At 59.5% G+C, this 18,860-nt stretch overlaps 5 protein-coding genes across 5 annotated transcripts; 3 read left to right on the top strand and 2 right to left on the bottom strand.

The window, feature by feature from the left end:
- Nucleotides 1–444: 444 nt before the first annotated feature.
- On the top strand, nucleotides 445–2,797 carry BXZ73DRAFT_106865 (caspase domain-containing protein; the record flags this gene model as incomplete). The annotated part of the gene is made up of 18 exons (XM_048016750.1): nucleotides 445–523; nucleotides 609–804; nucleotides 864–881; nucleotides 951–1,165; nucleotides 1,227–1,339; nucleotides 1,386–1,467; nucleotides 1,522–1,665; nucleotides 1,724–1,804; nucleotides 1,840–1,886; nucleotides 1,942–1,959; nucleotides 2,010–2,042; nucleotides 2,104–2,115; nucleotides 2,169–2,193; nucleotides 2,250–2,263; nucleotides 2,320–2,397; nucleotides 2,455–2,535; nucleotides 2,592–2,714; nucleotides 2,771–2,797. The coding sequence occupies 18 exons, from the start codon at nucleotides 445–447 to the stop codon at nucleotides 2,795–2,797; spliced, it is 1,386 nt and encodes a 461-aa protein (XP_047872299.1).
- Nucleotides 2,798–3,120: 323 nt separating this feature from the next.
- On the bottom strand, nucleotides 3,121–4,144 carry BXZ73DRAFT_106866 (uncharacterized protein; the record flags this gene model as incomplete). Its single annotated transcript, XM_048016751.1, has 6 exons — nucleotides 3,121–3,261; nucleotides 3,320–3,442; nucleotides 3,500–3,685; nucleotides 3,746–3,874; nucleotides 3,931–4,023; nucleotides 4,079–4,144. The coding sequence occupies 6 exons, from the start codon at nucleotides 4,142–4,144 to the stop codon at nucleotides 3,121–3,123; spliced, it is 738 nt and encodes a 245-aa protein (XP_047872300.1).
- A 1,471-nt stretch (nucleotides 4,145–5,615) lies between these two features.
- BXZ73DRAFT_106867 (acid protease) lies at nucleotides 5,616–7,574 on the top strand (the record flags this gene model as incomplete). The annotated part of the gene is made up of 8 exons (XM_048016752.1): nucleotides 5,616–5,776; nucleotides 5,831–5,883; nucleotides 5,932–6,659; nucleotides 6,708–6,821; nucleotides 6,877–7,169; nucleotides 7,220–7,368; nucleotides 7,432–7,491; nucleotides 7,555–7,574. The coding sequence occupies 8 exons, from the start codon at nucleotides 5,616–5,618 to the stop codon at nucleotides 7,572–7,574; spliced, it is 1,578 nt and encodes a 525-aa protein (XP_047872301.1).
- A 764-nt stretch (nucleotides 7,575–8,338) lies between these two features.
- Nucleotides 8,339–15,019, bottom strand: BXZ73DRAFT_81864 (uncharacterized protein; the record flags this gene model as incomplete). Its single annotated transcript, XM_048023592.1, has 9 exons — nucleotides 8,339–8,429; nucleotides 8,482–8,992; nucleotides 9,044–9,628; nucleotides 9,681–9,987; nucleotides 10,031–12,903; nucleotides 12,954–14,045; nucleotides 14,079–14,246; nucleotides 14,300–14,758; nucleotides 14,854–15,019. The coding sequence occupies 9 exons, from the start codon at nucleotides 15,017–15,019 to the stop codon at nucleotides 8,339–8,341; spliced, it is 6,252 nt and encodes a 2,083-aa protein (XP_047872302.1).
- A 1,065-nt stretch (nucleotides 15,020–16,084) lies between these two features.
- Nucleotides 16,085–17,685, top strand: BXZ73DRAFT_81865 (uncharacterized protein; the record flags this gene model as incomplete). Its single annotated transcript, XM_048023593.1, has 8 exons — nucleotides 16,085–16,324; nucleotides 16,374–16,466; nucleotides 16,695–16,860; nucleotides 16,891–16,892; nucleotides 16,954–17,082; nucleotides 17,150–17,224; nucleotides 17,280–17,492; nucleotides 17,545–17,685. The coding sequence occupies 8 exons, from the start codon at nucleotides 16,085–16,087 to the stop codon at nucleotides 17,683–17,685; spliced, it is 1,059 nt and encodes a 352-aa protein (XP_047872303.1).
- Nucleotides 17,686–18,860: the final 1,175 nt, after the last annotated feature.

Consider the following 18,860-nt stretch of genomic DNA (forward strand, 5'->3'; position numbering starts at 1 on the left):
CACCAGTAAGTACTCACTAAGACCACCAACTGCAAAGGGTATGCAATCATCTTTTTCTCTGAAAGTTTGCATACGCTTACACCGCTCCCTGCATGAAACACGCTTGTCAATATGGTTTCAAGAGTGAGCGGGACTGAAGCACGTGTCCCGTTCTCTCCATTCCGAGGTGTATCGGCCGAACTGCCTTGTGGTCGGCAGCACCGACACAGAGGCCAGACAGTCAACGTTTCGGGCTCCCGAGTCACCTGTGTCGGCATCTTCGTCCCCGCCAAGACCCCCGCGGCGCGCTTCCCCACACCCGTCAGCTGCAGAGGTCCGCTGAAACGCCGGGCTGCACCTTATAAGCCTTCTCAGCCCTGCGGGCGGTGCCATCCATATACACCTCCGTCTCGCTCTACGCCAACTCCTACTGAGCCCAGTACTCTTCCCTTCCATTGAAGCACGATGATGTGGGATCTCAGCGGAGGTGCCAGCCCTCCTCAATATCCGCAGCAGCAGCAGTCCCGCGCCATTTCTATGCCCAGTGCGTCCCCGTGAGTCCCGCCCGAATCCGATCAAGCCCGGACCAAGTGCTTCTCCCTCTGCATTTCTAACCCGTATAACTTCAGGTCGTACGCTCCAGGGTGAAGTCTCTTTTCCCGCCCCTGCTCGCTCCTCGCTCATGTGCGCGCTTACGTTCTTCAGCCCCGGCGGCTTCGCCGTCTCCGCCCCGCCTTTCGCCCAGCCATTCATGCCCATCGGCGCTGCAGGCGACTTTGCACCCGGGTACGCCCCGAGCACGTACGCTCCCAGCAGCCACCGCTCGTGAGTCTCTACGTCCCCCTTTGCGCGCCCGCGATCAGGCCGTGCTGACGTCTCATCAGATTTGTGGACGGCGCGGGGTGCGTGTCCTTCTCCTTCTAGCTCCGCAGCGTTCGACTGAGGGCTGACGCCCTTCCCTCGGTCGCCAGACCTTGGGCGTCGACAAGATCCGACCACACTAGCATGCCCCGTGGCCCGACGGTCGAGCGAGCAGTCCATATCCGCACGAGCCGTCGGCACTCGCACTCGCAAGTCGTGCATGTGCACAGCAGCGGCCACTCTCCGAGGCCTCCGCATGTCACCGTCACCCACGTCGCGCGACCGGCTCAGGTTCCGCATGCGAGCAGCTCGTCGAAGCCGCACAGTAGGTCTCTGTCTCGCTACTGGGGCTCTTGGATGCTGATTTCGCGCTGCGTGCAATTCAGAGATTAGCCGGCCGCAGCAGCTGCAGCCTCTGTCGTCGTCGGGAGAGGGCCGCCACCACCTTTTCCAGTACTCCAAGTGCACAGGTCACAGAAAGGCGCTTTGTGCACGTCACGTTCGGCATCCACCCACACACGCTTGCTGATACCGACTTGACACAGATCGGCATCAACTACAAGGGCCAAGAGAACGAATTGCTGGGGTGCGTCAACGACGCAAAGAACGTCCGGCGCTTCCTCTCCCGTGAGTCTCTCTTGCAGTGCGTGGCTCGTCGGTGTCTGAAAGACGCTCCCCCAGACCGAGGGTACAAGAAGGAGGACATCGTCATCCTCACCGACGACTCCCCGAACCCGCGCGAGCAGCCCACGCGTGCGAACATGCTCGACGCGATGCGCTGGCTCGTGAAGGGCGCGTGCTGCAACGACTCCTTGTTTTTCCACTGTGAGCTCGGTCGTGCGGGCGTCTGCGTCGCTCGTCGCTCACAGCGTCTTCCCCTCAGACTCGGGACACGGATCCCAAGTACAAGATCGTAACGGAGACGAGATCGACGGAATGGACGAAGGCGAGTGCGGGTTGAGTCGTGGGGCGTGCGACGTTGCTGACGACGGGCCCCAGTGATCTTCCCGGTCGACTATAAACAGGCCGGTCACATAAGCGACGATGTGGGTTCAGACTCGTCATGGCTTGTGTACTTGCTGATCGACCGTCATCCCGCAGCTCTTGCACGCTGTCATGGTACGTTTCTGGTGAAGCTGCGCCGTAAGCAAGAACTGACACGGTTTCAGGTGAAGAAGCTTCCGACAGGGTGTCGATTGACTGTGAGTTGAGGCGCCATGCGATCATTGAGCCGGCCGTCTCATGGCCTTCTCAATCCCACAGGCTCTTTTTGATGTGAGTCGGTCCGAAGGACCTTGACGCTTACGTACATCGCTGATTTCGGACAGTCTTGCCATTCGGGATCCGTACTTGGTGAGCGTTCCGAGAGGGCCTGCTTGGTCTTTGACCTGACTTTCTACGCACTTCAGACCTCCCTTACCTGGTTCGTTGAGATACCACTGAGCTGAAACGCACTCGCTCACTTCTGGTGTGACACAGTACTCAACGGACGGTCGGACGAAGGGAAGTCAAGTGACGGCGAAGTGGTTCGACTACAAGTCAACGCCTGCGGACGTCGTACGTTTGTCGTTACGTTCACTAATTGATGATGCTCAAAGCGTTCACCGCCTTCAGATCTCCTGGAGTGGGTGCAAGGACTCGCAGACGAGCGCTGATACGTACGAGAACGGAGTGGCCACTGGGGCGATGAGCCATGTACGTTCGAGGTTCGCTTCTCCTGTCGAATTCCAAGCACTCACTCATTCGAACAGGCTTTCATTTCCTCCATGCGCGACAGCCCGAACCAGACCTATCAGGAGCTCTTGCGCTCAGTCCGCGAAATCCTGAAGAGGAAGTATAGTCAACTGCCACAACTCTCTAGCTCCCACAGGATCGTACGTGTGGCAGTCTCGCGCGCCTTCGATTAGCCACTTACTGCGCTTTTTTTCAGGATACAAACCTGAAGTTCATCTTCTGACGGCTCTCGCCGACGCGTATATAATGTACCTCTAATGTAACACTGAAAGACTCTTGTTCTGATATTGTAGCCTTCTTGTATAGATGACGACATAGTCCAGATGCAGGACTGCGATGTGCACGTTTCCGACAGTGATGAAGGGGTTAACAGAGATAATATATGACACTGGTGACGGGCCGAGATGCACGGTGTGTACAGCACACGTGCTCGTAACAACGTGCCAGCGATTGTAGATATAATACTAGACACTGAGTGCACACAGTGCACAAGGTCAGCGGAGACAATGAACGATATTAGTGTGCGGTGTTGGGCACTGCACCGGGTCAAGACGGGCAGTAGTCACGGAAGTGCAGAACTGGCTGGATGCTCCCCTTAGTCACCCACTTCACGCGGACAAGTACGATGTTGTCCGCATGAAGGCTGATCTCCCGGCCTTCGATGCAAAGCTTGTAGTCGAGTTTGGCCTACAACTTGGTGTGTCAGACGCTGAAGGTAGGATTCCACAGTAAAGACGGTGCTCACGGCATGCACTTCGAAGCACTCGCAAATGAGCTTCGCGAGCGCCGAGCGAGTCAACGACTGCGGCGCATTTTTACGACGAGCAAACCGCTGGCCTCGATCGTCCTTCTCATCGAAGCCCTCGATCTTTGATCAAACACATGAGCTGGAAGTACTCAGCAGGGGGGGAAATGATGTACGCACACCAAAGCGCACGGAGATTTTATGGTCACGGTCCCGGTTTTGGATGTCGTCGAGAAAAGAGAACGCTGAGATGTTTGGGTCACTAACGTCCCCCTTGGCAGCCTTCGCGAGGCTGACGTTGAACTCGACGTCCTCGGCGTTGGCAGGAGGAGGGCTCCCGTGGTATTCAGAGTACGGGATGAGTGTCTGCCAAACGACATCTCGGATTAGATTTCGACTCGGAAGCCATTGGGAGAATGACCACACCGTGCCGTCTTGGAGGATGTCTGCCACGGTTTGTTTCAGACGCCAGAGACCGTCGCTCTCCTTCGTGTAGAAAATGGTTTCCGTCTCCCATACGACACTGGCAAGCGTGCCCTGCGAGAGCGCGCGAATCTGCATGCCCGGGAAGATTAGTTCGGAGAAAGCGCTAAAACGGAATGACAACTCACTTCCGCAAGGTCGTCAAGAGCCGAGCCATTGACCCAGGGCATGGACCCACTAGTAAAGAGTATGCCTTTATCGACAAAGTCCTCGGGGTGGAGCTACGGCAGTACAATAAGACGTCAGTCGAAGAAACGGTCGGGGAGAGAGCCTTACAACTTCGGCGGGGGGAGGAGGAGGAGGAGGAGGAACAGGAGGAGGAGGAGGGGTTGGGGTTGCCATGATGGGGACGATTAGATGCTCTGGAGTGGTGTCGTCACCGAGGGTTATATGCATCCTATGGCATAGACGGATATCTGATTATTGAAGCTCAGTGGGCAAAAACGACATGGGTGCTGTTGTGGATACGCGGTAGGATGGTGGAGACGGATGACGGATACGTGGTAGGATAAGGGTGGTTCCAGTTGAGCCAAAACCACCTTATTCTCCAGCCGATTTTTGTTACGCGGTGCGTGTCATGCGAAGACGTTCGTGTATGCTCTGGAACGTGCCCGCATGCGGCGGCGAGTTGACGAGTCTTGCTGCAGCAGGAACCGCGCAAAATGGCGCGGGTTGGTACGGCGGTAACGGAGCGCGTAGAAGATATCCACGACTCGCCCAGACGTTCGACGACGGCGTTCAACGTCATGGTGAAGCTTCATGAGCAGTTGAATCGCTTGCTGAGACTGACACGGGAAGAAATATCATTACTCGAGTTTAACCGACAGTGAGATACCGCAACTTGCCGCTTGCCATGCGTTATCCATAATCTTCCAGTGCGGGGTTCTGGTGCCATCGATTCCGAGATTGAGAGGGAAGAAACAACCAGCCGGGAGGCGTGTACTTAGTATCGGGATGCCTGGTGGATATCCAACGAAGCATAACCGGGGATACTAGCCCTGTGTCGGCTTCAACCTTCCTGTCAGGCCAAGAGTTAGCGGTTGAGGTCTTTTGGGACCGTATGAGGGAAATGGCACATAAATATTCACCCAGGTTGTGAAGGGAGTTGATCGCAATATCAGCTTGGGGGCAAGCGTGAATCGAGGAAGTGGTGGATAGCGACGTCTGTACACAGGCTAGTATTGACACCGTTTACCAAAGAGGTGCACGATCTTGAGTACTTCTGAGTCCAGGCCTACCGTCAGACATGCCCTCTTCACCTCATACCGTAAATCTAGTCGGCGGTATGGAGGGCAAGATCTGGAAAGAAGGACCGCCGAAGGCGACATCAAGTGTTAGGACGATAGACCATTATCACGATATCCCCGATAACCACTGCACAAGTGCCGTGGCTTCATTTCCCAGTTCTAGAAGAGCAGACGCGACCGCAATTGTTTTTGTGCCCACAGAAGTGCGTGGAGTTTGCGACTCAGGCCAACAGAGGGACCGCGGGGAGTCGGGACGCATACATGAGCGATCATGCCAACACGGTCGACGTACACGACCTATCGGAACACACCTAGCAGAGGCCCCATCCTCGCGTTTCGCGACTGGCGAGAAGTGCTGGAAGTCAGTAAAATCCGCAAGTTCTGGATTGGGGCATGACGGTCGACCGCAAGCAGAGACCAACAAGCGCCGAGTCCTCGCCCGTCTGCGACCACAAACTTGCGGTTTCTCATCCTGGCTTCCCCCATCCGCTGTACCGCAAGGCCTACTCTCTCGCTCCCATCCCGGCTTTCACTCGTTCATGTCCTGACGACGGACTCTCCTTTCGATGCACCGCTCTGCCTTCGCCTGCCTCGCTTTCATCACCATTCTCACCTTGGCAAAAAGCCTCCCAAACGGAGTGCATCTCCCTCTCCATCTTGGATCCAGGGCGCGCTGGAAGAGGGACGGGGGAAGCAGTGAGGCAGGCCTTGGTGACGCCTCCGACGTGTACGTCCATCTCTCTTGATTGATGTTGCCTCCTTCAAGCGTGCTCCCATGCAGAACATACAACGTTCTCGTCCGCGTGGGCCAAACCCTCACACCTTTGATTCTGGGTGCGTTTCCACCCCGGCGGACACCTCTACATGCTTATTGTGGGATAGATACGGGCTCTGCGGACTTGTGGCTCGTTTCGGACGGGTGTCGGGAGCTTTGCGCTCATACTGACCTCCCTCTCTATCCTCAAGCCGCCTTGTCTCCCATCGGTCAGAGCGTCCACCTCCTCTACGGGGATTCGCACACCAGCACGCATGCCTTCGGTCCCATCGGCACAGACACGGTCGGCATCGCGGAGCTCTCCGTCCCGCGCCAGTACCTCGCCGCCATCACGGACACCAACACTTCTGTACTCGACACTGGCTCTGCCGGGATCCTCGGGCTAGGATTTGCTCCCATCAGTCTCATCTGGCGACAGCTCATGGCTGACAAGGGATCGTCTCTCCCTCTTGCGCTTCCCGGACGAGTGGCCGACGCGGTGGACACAGCAGGGCTCAACCTTCGTACGCACACTTTTCCGTCCTTTTCTTCTCTCGCGCGTCCCTCTCCGTACAAGAAACGGCAAAATCCGCGCTACCTCATGTCCTGGGATACCGACTCCATCACAACCTATGGTCCTCTGCTCACAAGGCTGGCTACGCTGGGCGTGCTTTCACGTCCTCTGGTGGCAACCACTCTCCAGCGAGATACAGTCTCTCTCGGCGACCATGCTGGCACTCTGTCTCTCGGGGCCTTACCAGACGGAATCTCGGAAGACGATCTCACTTGGGTTCCGGTGCGAGGCTACAGGGCGAGTCAGGGTGGCTTGCCGCCGTCCCCCCAGGCTCCCTATGAAGTAAGCACCATCCTCTCAGCTGCCCGGCCTCTTCTGAATCAAGCACAGATCTACCCTCTGGTTTGGGAGGTCCCTTTAGACGACGTGTTCTTTGATGGTATCAGACTACCCCGTTCTTCTCTCTCTCCCCCTTCCATTTCTCTCTCCGCTCTTGTCGATACTGTGAGTGCAGTCCACTCCCCACCATTCTGTCGTGCCCGCTTACGTTGGTACACAGGGAAACTCCCTCATCCGTGGCCCGCGCGATGTCTTAACACACATCGCGGCCCGCCTCGGCGACACCTTCGACTGCGCGATCCCGCACAACCTTTCGTTCCTCATCGGCGGCGTCCTCTTCCCGGTTGATCCGCGCGATTTCGCGCGTCCGGAGTCGCTCATCAACGACATCGTCGGCCTCAACTTCGGCCCGGCGCGCGCGCAGCGCTGCACCCCCGCCCTCGCCGTCACGGACCCCCCTGGGGACGGCGGGTTCCTGTACAGCTGGAGCCTCGGGGTGCCGTTCTTGAAGTCGTTCGTGCTCCCGCTCGTTCTCCGTCGCGTCTGTGGCTGACGACCGACAGCACGCTCGCCGCGTTCTACTACGGCAATTCGACGCACCCGACCCGCGATCCCCCGCGCGTCGGCTTCTTGTCCACCGTCCCGTCGGACGCCGGCGAGTCTTTGGCCGACGCGGTCGCCTCCGCCGCCCTCCACGGGGGCCTGTTTCCAGGTGCGTGTGCGTGTTCCTTTGGCGTACGTCGTGGTCTCGGCTGACGGCCCGACCGCTCGGCAGAGAAATCGGACCTGGCGATCTTCGACCTCGCCACGGGCATTGGCCCGATCGCGACCCAAGGTTCGCCACACGCTGCGCCCCGCCCGCTTCTCCATTCGTGGCTGATCGTGTTCGCTCTTATAGGCTTGCTGGGGGTGTTCTAGTGTTGACGTTATCGGGTTCATCGTTCTGTCTACACGATGTTGTTTCGCTGTGTATTTGTTAGGAAGGTTGTGAATAGAAGCCACTACCTCGGATTTCATCGTAACAGGGACAATCAGACATGGGAGTGCACGACTTGAGGGATGGCGCTTATTCATTGCGGTACTGAATAGTGGGGCCGCCGCGGCGCTTGTGCCAGCTCGTGAGGGTTGCTTGGATGCACAGTAATTGAGCTACTATGGCGGACCGGGATGTCGTTGTTGAATGCTCCAGAGGGGGGCCGCTTGTCGAATAATCGGGCCCCTATGGGCCTGGCAATTTAAGAAATTTGTTTACACCATCGTGCCTGCGAGATTCTGAGACCGGAATCGTGCAACGGGATGAGGACTTCGCGGCGTGCACACTCCAGATCCCCGGATGTTGTGTAAATGCGGCACGAGCCAACCGTCCATGTTTGGTTGGCCGACACACACGATAGCAAATGAGGTAGCAAAACATCATGCATTCGATCGACGGATACGAGACAGTGCTACGTTTCGTGAGTGGGATGAGACAAGATGTTGCGAGCACAGCATCAAGACAGATGAGCAAGATAGCGGGGGCATACATAGAGACAGATATCTGCATAGCATAAGAGACCGTAGAGACGGACGCGGACGCGACCTGCTCCGGGGGACAAGGAGCGCACCGCCGGTTGACAGAGCGGGCGACGGAAGCGACGGCGTCAGAGAGTATGAGTGGATTTATGGATAGGAGGGGATGGGTGTCACGCCGCCGGAACCGGGACTCGCGGGACACGCGCGGGGGTAGGACGACCACGGGGGCGCGGGCGGTTGATGCGCAGACTCCCGGAGGGGCTGCATGATATGTCAGCGCCAAACCTGAGCAAGGCAGTCCAAGAACACTCACGTGGGCACGGCGAAGGACGCGTTCTCTTTGCCGTCCTGCGTACTCGACTTCCCGGTGCTGCGCTTGGACCACCCAAGAGCTGCCCGGCGCGTACTGGATGTGACGCGAGGACGCGCAGGGAGACCCATGGGGTTCTTGCCGACCTTGGACGGGTTGATGTCCACGGCGAAAGGCGTGAAAGGCTTTATCTCGCCCAGAACAGGCGGAGGTGTGGGCACGACGTTGACAGAGCGCTGCTCCCGGAGGACGGCTGGCGACGTGACGCTGGTAGACTTGATCTTTGGCACTGGGGGTACGTCTGAGAAGACCTGGATCGGCGACGAGCGGTAGACGACCTTCTCGGGTGATGTATTTGAGCGCATGCTCCTGAGCTGAGGGTACGGAGACGGTCTCGATGATGTCCTTGAGCGCACACGATGAGGGCGCAGATCCGATGGAAGCGGGCCGTAGTTCTTCTGCGAGTGCTCTAGCAGAGTCTGCATTGCACCGGGCTCCCGAGGAGGGTCGAACGCTGCATGACGAAATTAGTTCATATCATGACAGAGGAGGTCGGAGCACCCACATTGCAGCGCGAACAGCGAGAAGGGCGTGTCGGGCCACACCATCTTACTCTCGTCGACCGTCACCTGAGCCTCGCTGCGGAGCGCGTAATACTGGCGGAGCGTCGTGATGCCCGTCTCGTCGTCCCAGGTCTCGCTATAGATCGAATCACCGTCGCTTTCGACGACGTATACCGATGAGTTCGCCATCGAGTTGGCGATGGCGGGCGAAACGTGCAGCGGCGTGGGCTGAGACACGGACGCCGAAGGCGAGCTGGAGCCCACGGAGACTTCCTCCTGGATGGTTTCATACACAGAAGAGCGAGACATGCGCGCCTCGTCGATCCGACGACGGTGGCCAGCTCCGCGAGCACGCGCGCGACGCGCACGCGAGATGCCGCTGCTCGGGTTGGACGTATTGGCGAGCAGCGAGTTGAGATGACCAATGTCGATGCTGGACTGAGAGTCACCGGAGACCGAAGAGCCATCCGAGTTCGACAAGGGAGGCGTGTCGACTCCCGAACCCGAAGAGGCGGAGATGGTGCTGCAAGTGCTGGAGCGCGAGCGGCCGGCAGGCGAGGGCCGGTTGAAGATCGAGTTCTCGCGGACTGGAGCATCGTCAGTCAATGAGGGGCACAAACCAAGAAAAGTACGACTCACGCGACGCCAGCAGGTCTTCACCTTGCGCCATCAGCGCACTTTCCTCCAAGCTCTGGCGGGAGAGAAGACCCTGGCGCGCCTTGATCATGCGCTCGTCGCCGAACTGGAACGACGACGTCGAGGCGATCGAAGGCTGCGCGACGAGGCGCGACGCGGACTTGGGCGACTCGCGCACTGGAGGCTGGATCATGTCGAACTGCAGGGCGCGACCGGGGAGCCCAGCGTGCCTCTTCTCTACGCGAACGCAAGGCGAAGCATCAACCACGGAGGCGACAGAGCGTCGCCGCACATGGCCACCACCAAGCATCTGTTGAGAACAGTGTCAGCGACAAGTGCAGTGATTCAAGTACAGCGGGACTCGCCGTGATCATCGTGTCGTCCTCCTTGACCGGGCTGTGTTGGCTAGCCTCGCTCATGATCGACAGGGGCCTGAAGCGCTGGCCGCCGATGTACCGACCGGTGTACTGCATGAAGGACGGGTCCGCACCGAATATGGACTCCGCGAACGAGCTGCGCTTGTTGGTCTTGTCAAAGAGCGAGTCGTCCACCGCCGAGCGCGACTGGTACCGGGAGGGATCCATGATCGAATCCCACGACATCCGGTTGACCTCCTCCGGCGCGCTGTACGTGCTTTCTGGGGACGCCGAGATCGCACTGAGCGGCGCGCCGTGCACGGTGTCGAACATCTTGTCGCCGAGGCCGGGCCGGGCCGCAGGCCGCTCCGAGTAGTCGCTGAACATCGAGTCGACGCTGAAATCGCGCGTGTGCGAGTCCCAGGGGTTGCGCGAGCTGTTGCCGTGGCCGTGGTTGCTGCCCGCGCCGTGCATCGCGTACGAGAGCGCGACGGAGCTCGCGCTCGTGTTCGAGTCCTCCCGCCGGTGGCTGCTATGGTTGACCAGGCTCGAGTCGTTGCGCCGGTGGGCGTGCGCGCCGAAGCTGCGGTTGTACAGGCTGATCGGCGGCCCCATGTTGGATGCGATGGACATCGCGGACGGCCCGCGCCGGTGGCCCGCGCCGGCAGCACGGCGGTACGGGTGCATGGTGTGCTGCGGGAAGTAGAAGCTGGAAGCATCGCTGTCCACACGGCGGCGGGGCTTGTTGCGGTGGATGAACGAGAACGTGTCGTCGACAGTCGACATTGATATCGAAATGTCGTCCATCGAGGGCGGCCTGCTAGGCTCATCGCGGTCGAAGCCGAAGGGGTCTTGAACGCCGTCGCGGACGACCGCGCCGTAGGACGAGACTGAGGCGATGCTGAAGAGAGACATGTCGCGGGAATGCTTGGTGGGACGGTACGTCGCGTTGGCGGGCGGGTAGAAGCCAGGGCGCTGATCATGAAACTCGAAGCCGCGGCGGACCTCGTCGAAGGAGTCGAAGCCGGTGAAGCTGACAACCGACTCCCTGTGCGAGTGACCTTGCGTTGCTGCGCTGTCGTCGAAGTGCACGGACATCTGAGGACGATGGTTGGTCTTGTTCTCCTGAATCTGGGATGCCTCTTCCGGAAGGACGTCGGTCGCCTGGGCCATGATCGACTTGAGCACCGAGCTGTCCTCCTCGACCATTGAGTTGGAGTGGTGAGAAGGCGAACGCGAGTGGGAGAGAGGCGGGATGATGTCCGAAAGCGTGAGCATGGGGTTCGCGATGTCCGAGTCAGTAGTCTTGTCCGGAGACGGTTTGCCGCCGAACTTGAACTCCGTGTTGAGGCGCCCATCGGACGGCTTCGACTGCATCGACGAGTTGCGGCCTCGGCGGTGCGAGTAAACGCGGCACTCGTCCTCGAGCTCGCGCATCATGAAGCTAATATCGGGTTCCTCATGTGAATCTTGCGACGCTCCAGGGCTGCGCTCATGCTCGCCAGTCTCGTCCGAGCCGCACATCGACGTGTCCTCGAGAGCGGAGAAGCTCTGGGGAACAGCCTCCGTAGGCCGCGCGCGCAGGTTCACGGGGAGTGCAGGCACCGGGGGCACCAGCATCTGGTTCTGCTCATGGATGTCGAAGTCGAAGCCGAGTTGGATACGCCCGGGGGTCTTGAACGCTTCCTCGACCTGCTCGACGAAGCTTGCGCGGTCGGAGCCGCCCGACTCGTTGAGCTTGCGCAGTTCGCCCGTGAAGTCGAAAGACTTCTTCGTGTCGTCCTCCGAGGCGGAGGTGGGGCTACGCTCGCCGTCGTCGAGCTCGGCTCGCTTGGCCTGAGGATCGAACAACTGGAACACGGGGATGCGCGCCTCCTCGTTTGAGGCGTAGACGGAGACGTCCGGTGTTGGGAGCGCGGACTTCGGCGGAGATCCAGGCGAGGGTGGCGGGCGGAACGAGAGCGTGTCGTCGAAGGGAGTAAGTGGACGAGTCGCACCCTCTTCATCCGACTGGCCGGACAAAATCACTTGCAGCTCGTCGGGGATATCTGAGTCCGGATCCTCGGGGTCGACAGAGGGCTCGGTAGATCCACCAAGCGTACCGCCCATCCCAAGGACCTTGCGCGTCTCCGACGTCAGTTGGACGCCCATTCGGCGAAGGCTGCCTACGCTTCCCTTGCTGTTCATCGGGACGAGGGAGGAGCCACGGCGGACATGCCCAGCGCCGTGGGCGCGGCTGAACACGGGTGTTGGCGACGGGTGCATGGGACTGTCCTCGGAGCTCTTGGGGGTGCGTAAGCCGACCTTAGACGGGCGCGTACCGAACGTGCGGGAAGACGGCGCGGCGACAGGCTCGACGGCGATGGGGGTCGCACTGCGCGAAGCAGGCTCCGAGAACACGGGCGCCTTCGACCTGGTCGTTGCAGGGCGCAGGGGGTGGAACACCTGGATGGGCTCCGCGTCGATGGCGGACGGTGTGCGCTTGTGGGTTTGCGCCTTCGGCCTGATTGTGGGCTTCCGCGGGGAGACACTCCAGTTGAGCTGCGAGACCGGCACGATCTGTTGCCCGATGAGGTGCGCGCCCTGGGCGGCGGAGATCGTCTGCGAGCGCTTCTTTGTCAACGCCGTGGGCGACTGCGATTTGGCGTAGGGACGGAGCGAGGCGATTGACGCCTGGCTCTCGCGCAGCTCGTTCTTGAGCGGGCTCCGCATCGCCGCCGCGCGGCCCTTGAGCGGGCTGTCCTGTGGAACGCGGAACGGAGAGAGCGCAAGTGGCGTCCCCGCCGTGCTGGCGGGCGTCGCCTCGAGGTCCAGCCGGTTGATGAGGGAAGCCAGGTCATTGGTGGCCGCATCCAGGATATCCATGAGGGCTACATGTTGACAGTTAGCAAGAACCAAAGAAAGAAAACAGCGCACGTACCATCGCCGTCGTCGTCGTCGTACACCGCCTGAGGCCTGGGCCTACCGAGCATCTGCTCAGACATAGGGCGCGAGCGCGAGCGCTTGATTGGCGTCTCGCTCTTGGTGCTCCTCTCGTCGTCGGTCGCGGCCGAGTGTCCGTCAGCCGTCGCTTCTTCCACGCGCACGAGCGGGTTCTCTGCAATCGACGCAGGCGGCGACAGCGAACCGGTGGAGTCGCGCTGGCCCGCCGCGTACTGTGCGTCGGGGAAGATCGCAGAGATAGGCGTGCGCCGACGCGAGTCAGAGGACCGACGGCTGTCGCGCTTCGTCTTGCCTCCTTCCGCGGTGGCTGCGGCAGCCTCTTGCTCGCGACGCGTGCGCCGTTCTTGCCTCTGCATCTCCTTGACCGTACGGATGCCGGCCTCGTCCCAGCGCACCGATGCAGCACTGCTCGTCGACGACCGCCCTGAGCGAGCGGTCTCGACAGAGATGCCGGATACCGTCGAAGGGGGGCGGAGGGACGACCCACTCGAGAGGATGGACGATGGCCGGCCTTGCGCGTTCATGATCAGGTGAGCCGAGTCGACCGAGAGCCGTTGTGGGGCCTGCGCCACGCCAATAGCCGCGTTGACGGAGCCTGCGGAAGAGCCCGACGCGTCGCGTACAGTGGAGAGCCGCATCGTCGAGGGCAGGCCGAGGCCGAGGATGCTCTGTTTACGGCGCGTGGTGAGCGTGCGCGCGCCTTCGACCGTCGTCGCATGTGGGGCGGGCGAGGGTTGCGAAGAGAGAGCGCCCGCCTCGAAGCTGCTGCCGGAGTACCGCGAGATCGTCTTCTCCTTCTCCTTCGCACTTTCCTTCTCCTTCGTCTTCTCCTTTTTCTTCTTCTTCGTCGGCTCGCCCTCCTTCTTGGCGGCCTTCTCCTTCTTCTCCTTCGTGTCCTTGCTCTTGGGCTTCGTCGTCTGCGTCGGCTCGGGGGCCGCGTTGCCTTCCTTGTCGTTCGAGAGCTGCGCCCAGCTGGCCATGCGCGCCAGCGACCGCATCGAACGGATCGCGCGCACCGCGATGGAGCCAGTGAGTGGGGCGTCGCCGCCTGCATTGGCACTCAGGAGGCCTGGCGAGGGCATCGTATCGTCGGGGAACGTACCCACAACGGGCGTAGTGGTGACGAGCGGGACCTCGAGCAGGGACTTGACGGAGCCGGTCTGCTCCTTCGCCTTCTTCTCTGGCCGCGATGCGGGACTGTTGAGGAGGATACCGGAGTCGAGCGAGTTGAACCGCGCGCGGCCTTCCAGAGGTCGCGCAGGCTCGGGGGCTGCAGTCGCATCAGCGACGTGTTCGACGCGTCAAGAAACGGGGGAAACTCACTCTTCGAGCGCGCAGGCGCCTTCTCCTCCTTCTCCTTCTCCTTCTCCTTGCCTTTGGAGTCCTTCCGGCCGCGGCCGATGCTCCACCACTTCTGGTTCTCGTCGCCCTTGACCTTCAGCAGGTTCTCGTTCTGCCCCTTTGCGTTCTCCTTCTCCTTCGTGCTCTCCTTCGTCCGTTGCTCCTTCGCAGACGGGACGTTCGTCACCTCGCCCAGCGCGCCCCACCGCATCCCGTCCAGGCCGAGCCGCGACTTCTTCTTTTTCACGACCACGATCTCGCCCATCTCCGGGTCCTCGCCCTGGTCGACGTAGATCTCGAACCCGCTGCCGCCCGTGGACGGCGCGCCGCCGACGCGGCGCACGACGTCAGACAGGTCCTTGCCCGTGCGGTCCTTGGCGCGGCTCGAGCCCCCAAGGAGCCCGAGCTTCGACCGCTTCGGGACGAGGCGCTTGCGGGGCGCTTCCGAGGATGGTTTGGGCGCCAGCGGGGAGCGGGGGCGGGGGCAGAGGCGAAGGGGGCGATGGAGGCGTAGGAGGAGCTGGCGAAGGAGGTACTTGCGTCGCCAGCGGAGCCGGCCGCGGACGGGGTGGCGGAGATCAGGCGGATGGTCGGGACGTGGTGGGCGGGGGTGTCGGAGGTGGGGAGCGGGGCCGGGGCACGAGAGAAGGACGAGTTGGTGGGGGCGGGGGGCCGAGACAGCAGAGGCAGGGTGTTGCGCATCTTCGTGTGCTCGTTGCTCGTCGTGGAATGTCGTGTGTGTGGAATGATAGCGTGAAAGGGGGTCGTACAACAGAGTCGTGCTTGAATTCGTGATAGTTAATGAGGAAAACGTCGGGAACGGGGACAGAGTCTTCGTGATATGTACGTGAACACCGACGGTTGTGGACTCGTGGGATCGTTACTTGCTGAGGGTTGTTCTTGCTGTTTCTTCGCTGGCTACTTACCGCTGCGCGCGACGTGAGGACGGGGGAGACGACGACGACGAGGGGAGGGACACACCTTGCGACTGTTGCAAGGTCGCTTTGCCAGCTGTGCTCCGCCGCTACTCCCCGTAAACTCGGAAACCTGGGGCCAAAGGAGGAGACCTTGGACAGAGAGAGTCGGACGCGTCGACGAGGGGCGAGGGCAGGAGTGAGGAGACGCTCTGGGTCTCTAAACCCGAACATGGATCAACACGCGCAGTTTGGGTGTGTGGGCGGCCTGGTCTGCGCAGGTCTCCAACCGCGGTCCGTTTCGACAACAGCACCAAATAACGCGCCGGTCACGTTACCGCGTCGCGTGTTGTCGGCGCTCTTATCGTGTCTGGACACGCCCTTGTACTCTCATCACAACTAGCACGTAAGAAGCCCCCATAGGTGAGCGCATCGTGACGTACTCGAAGTCAAACGAAGGAATAGCTTGTTTGCACCCAGGGCTACGCCCATGGGGTACCGACGCTTCCACAATTCAGTTTCCAAGACCTAGGGGACAACGCGAGGACGTTACAAGACTTGGAAAGGCAAACGACGAACAAATATGTGGTCGATCTTGCGATAGGTCGCGAAAGACAGAGCGCCATCTGCAGTAGAAGCTCCTCCAAGCCCAACTGCACGCTTCACTGAGCCCGTTTAATCTGTGTTGCGTATGTCATTCCATACGTGGACTCTTATGCGCCCACAACCTCACGCATGCGTCCTTGAGCTCCTTGCGATAATCGTCGCTTTTCGGAGACGGTCTGTGCCTCCTTTCTCCAGATCACTCAGCCTAAGTATGACGTCAGCAGCGGCGTTGAGTCACTGGCGCTTGATGACAAGCGTGAGATGGCTTCCCACACGGGCGCTCTGGGGATCCGGACCTCATTTTGCTCGACAGACTCAGGTCTCCACCTACCGTGCATCAACTCTGGATCCAGATCTTCCTGGTTACTGTTCAAGAATTTCAAGCTTTGTGGAGCCTTCGTGGCGGAGCACCCCCAGAAACCGCGTCGTGGACCAGGTCGTCACCTGGGTCGATGCGCCCGCTATCCAGAGATCTGAGCAAAGCTTGGTGCGCATGGTGGATAGACGTGACGCCTGTCTTGACTCTGTATATCCAGGGCCGAAATCTGTATATTTGTCTAGACAACTCATCCAAGCGCCCCGAAGGCTCTTCGGGCACCAGCTCGTTGAACGACGAACGGGAGAAACCCGTGAGTGTTCTCCTGCTTCTTTATTGACTATCCCCGTCGACTCATTCGCTGGAGACAGTTTTGCACCTCACGTCGCCTGGCATCTTTGAATATCTGAGATGGATATCTCAGCGTGCGCCGCAGGTTAACACTCGAACTCGGCGTAGAGCTGGGACGTATATATTCTCCGTCCACTCCCGAGCACACACTCATCATCAGATATCTTGAGATGCCTATCCCTCGGCGTAGCACGTTAAATACCAGCTAGGGATGGTGCGCACTCCCCATCCCAACCCCATCCCCAAGCATCCACTCATCATCATGGGCAGCGTCCGCCTCACCCCCTTCGCTGACGGCACTGAGGCGTATATTCCGGGCTTCTCCCAACATTTGTTCAAGATTGATGGAGTGTATCGTACGTCTGAATACTCGATCGAATTCCTAGAAGTAGGTGATTGCCTCGCTCTGGTTCTGAGTACCTCATTGATACACGCAAACCACATTACAGGAGCGCGACCTACCACAGGGCACTATAGTGGCCACATTCGACCCCGAGGTCGCGACCTACTATGTCAAGTCCCCAGTGGATGGATCTTGGCTTCACACTCGTATTCATTATGACCTCCGTGCGTTTCCGGTGAGTCCTTGTGGTTACCACAGTGCTGCGACTACTTCCCCTTCTCACTTCCCGTGTGCATATGAAGCACGGTGCAGACGAACAGCTCGATGCCACCTCTCCAGATCTTGTCGCTACTCCCTCTGTTTCGGCTGACGTCATGGTAAGTGTTCACCGCGATATATCGCCAGTTCTTCTCTGATGTGACGTCCACCCAGGAGTTTCATCAAAAGAAATACACATTGCCCGGACTACGCGGGCGTCCCCCGAGTACTGATGCGGCGGCCTGCTTGGCTGACTTCAACCGCTTGATCGAAGACATCGGCAATGCTGAGCCCGTCACCGATGGTTCCGCACCTGCTTTCTCCTTTATGGCGCATATCACGAAAGACTCCACACTTCAGCACGAGAAGTTTAGCCTCCGCTTCGAGGTACGTCCGACGGCCCTCACCGCGCACATTTATTCATACTTATATGTGGCAGATCCCGGACCTTGACAGGAACGCGTTCAAGAAGCAGTACAACTCTCGCATTCAAGGTAGTCCGCTGTCCCGCGAGCAGCTTGCCGACATGCTGGCGAACGACATCAAAGAGCGCATGGCAAGTCGTCTTCTCTGGTTCTGAGCATGAGCTCACCACTCACGCCCATTGCAGCGCATCCTTGAACGACCCCTGTCTACTAGTATTGACGGCGTCGAGCGCCAGGTAGCGCTTGAGCACCTGGTTCTGATCCGCGCCGAATGGGTCACCCAGGGGAGCGTGCAGGTCTTTCTCGGGGCGCGCTTCTGAGCTGCTGAGCCTCCTCTGTCCTCGTTCCGGCGTCACTTCCATAATATTCGTACGTTCGTCGTTATCTTGTGTATTGTTTCTCTCTACGGATACGCTTCTGTCAGGGTCCTCAGTCATGCACGGAGTGCCTGTGTGTGTCTGAGGACACCGATGGTTTTGTATTTACGACACTGGCTCCCTCGCATATGTGCATTCGACGCAGGGCGCTCCTTGCACACATACGCAGGTGTTAACATGGGTTCTTAAATCCGCGGTCGAGGTGGAGCTTCTCCACCGCGGCTGCGTGCATATGCGTCATTTGTAGTAGTCCGCCGGGCACAATACATTTCTTTCCGACGGAACGGCACCCTCGCGGAGGTGCGCTCACGCTCGACGCGATCGCCTCCGAATGTGAGCGTACAGAGAAGTCCCGTGAGAAAGAAGGTGGACAAGCGTCTCCGAGCCCGCCTTCATCTCAGGCCCTATCCAGAAACTCTCGCCCTTGCTGGGAGTCTCATTCAGTGTTCCTCCTACCGCATGCCAGTGAGAAGGAGAATTTCTATCGCCGTGGTTGCTGTTGCTGTTGGACGGACAACCTTTCGTTCGTCTCGCCCCTTCTCGGAGAGAATGCATGCCGAGTGTGCATCGGCCATTTCGATTCGCCGCACCGCCGCACCGCTCGCAGGAGTTTCCTTTCCTTGAACCTCCCTCCCCCCCGCCAGATATCGTGATATCTGATAACTTAGAGACAAAAAATGCGTTCAAACGTCTGGCGATATCCTACGGCGATCACACGTTTCCGTGGGTTTGTGGTACTTCAGGGAGAATCAGGGAGAAGACGCACCGTGGAGGCTCCGAGTGTCTATGAGGATATCTCGTCGTGTCTCTGGACGTAAAGTAGTCCTGACTCGCTGCTTTATGAATGTCATGAGGTAGGATCTGGACGCTTTGAATTGAGCTGCTCGCGCAAGACGGATATCTGGAAGTCCGTTTAGTATCCTTCTATCTTTCTGGATGGAGACCTGTGGAGC

This window comes from Epithele typhae (genome assembly GCF_022376455.1).
Source record: "Epithele typhae strain CBS 203.58 chromosome Unknown BXZ73scaffold_93, whole genome shotgun sequence".
Lineage (NCBI taxonomy): Eukaryota > Fungi > Basidiomycota > Agaricomycetes > Polyporales > Epitheliaceae > Epithele > Epithele typhae.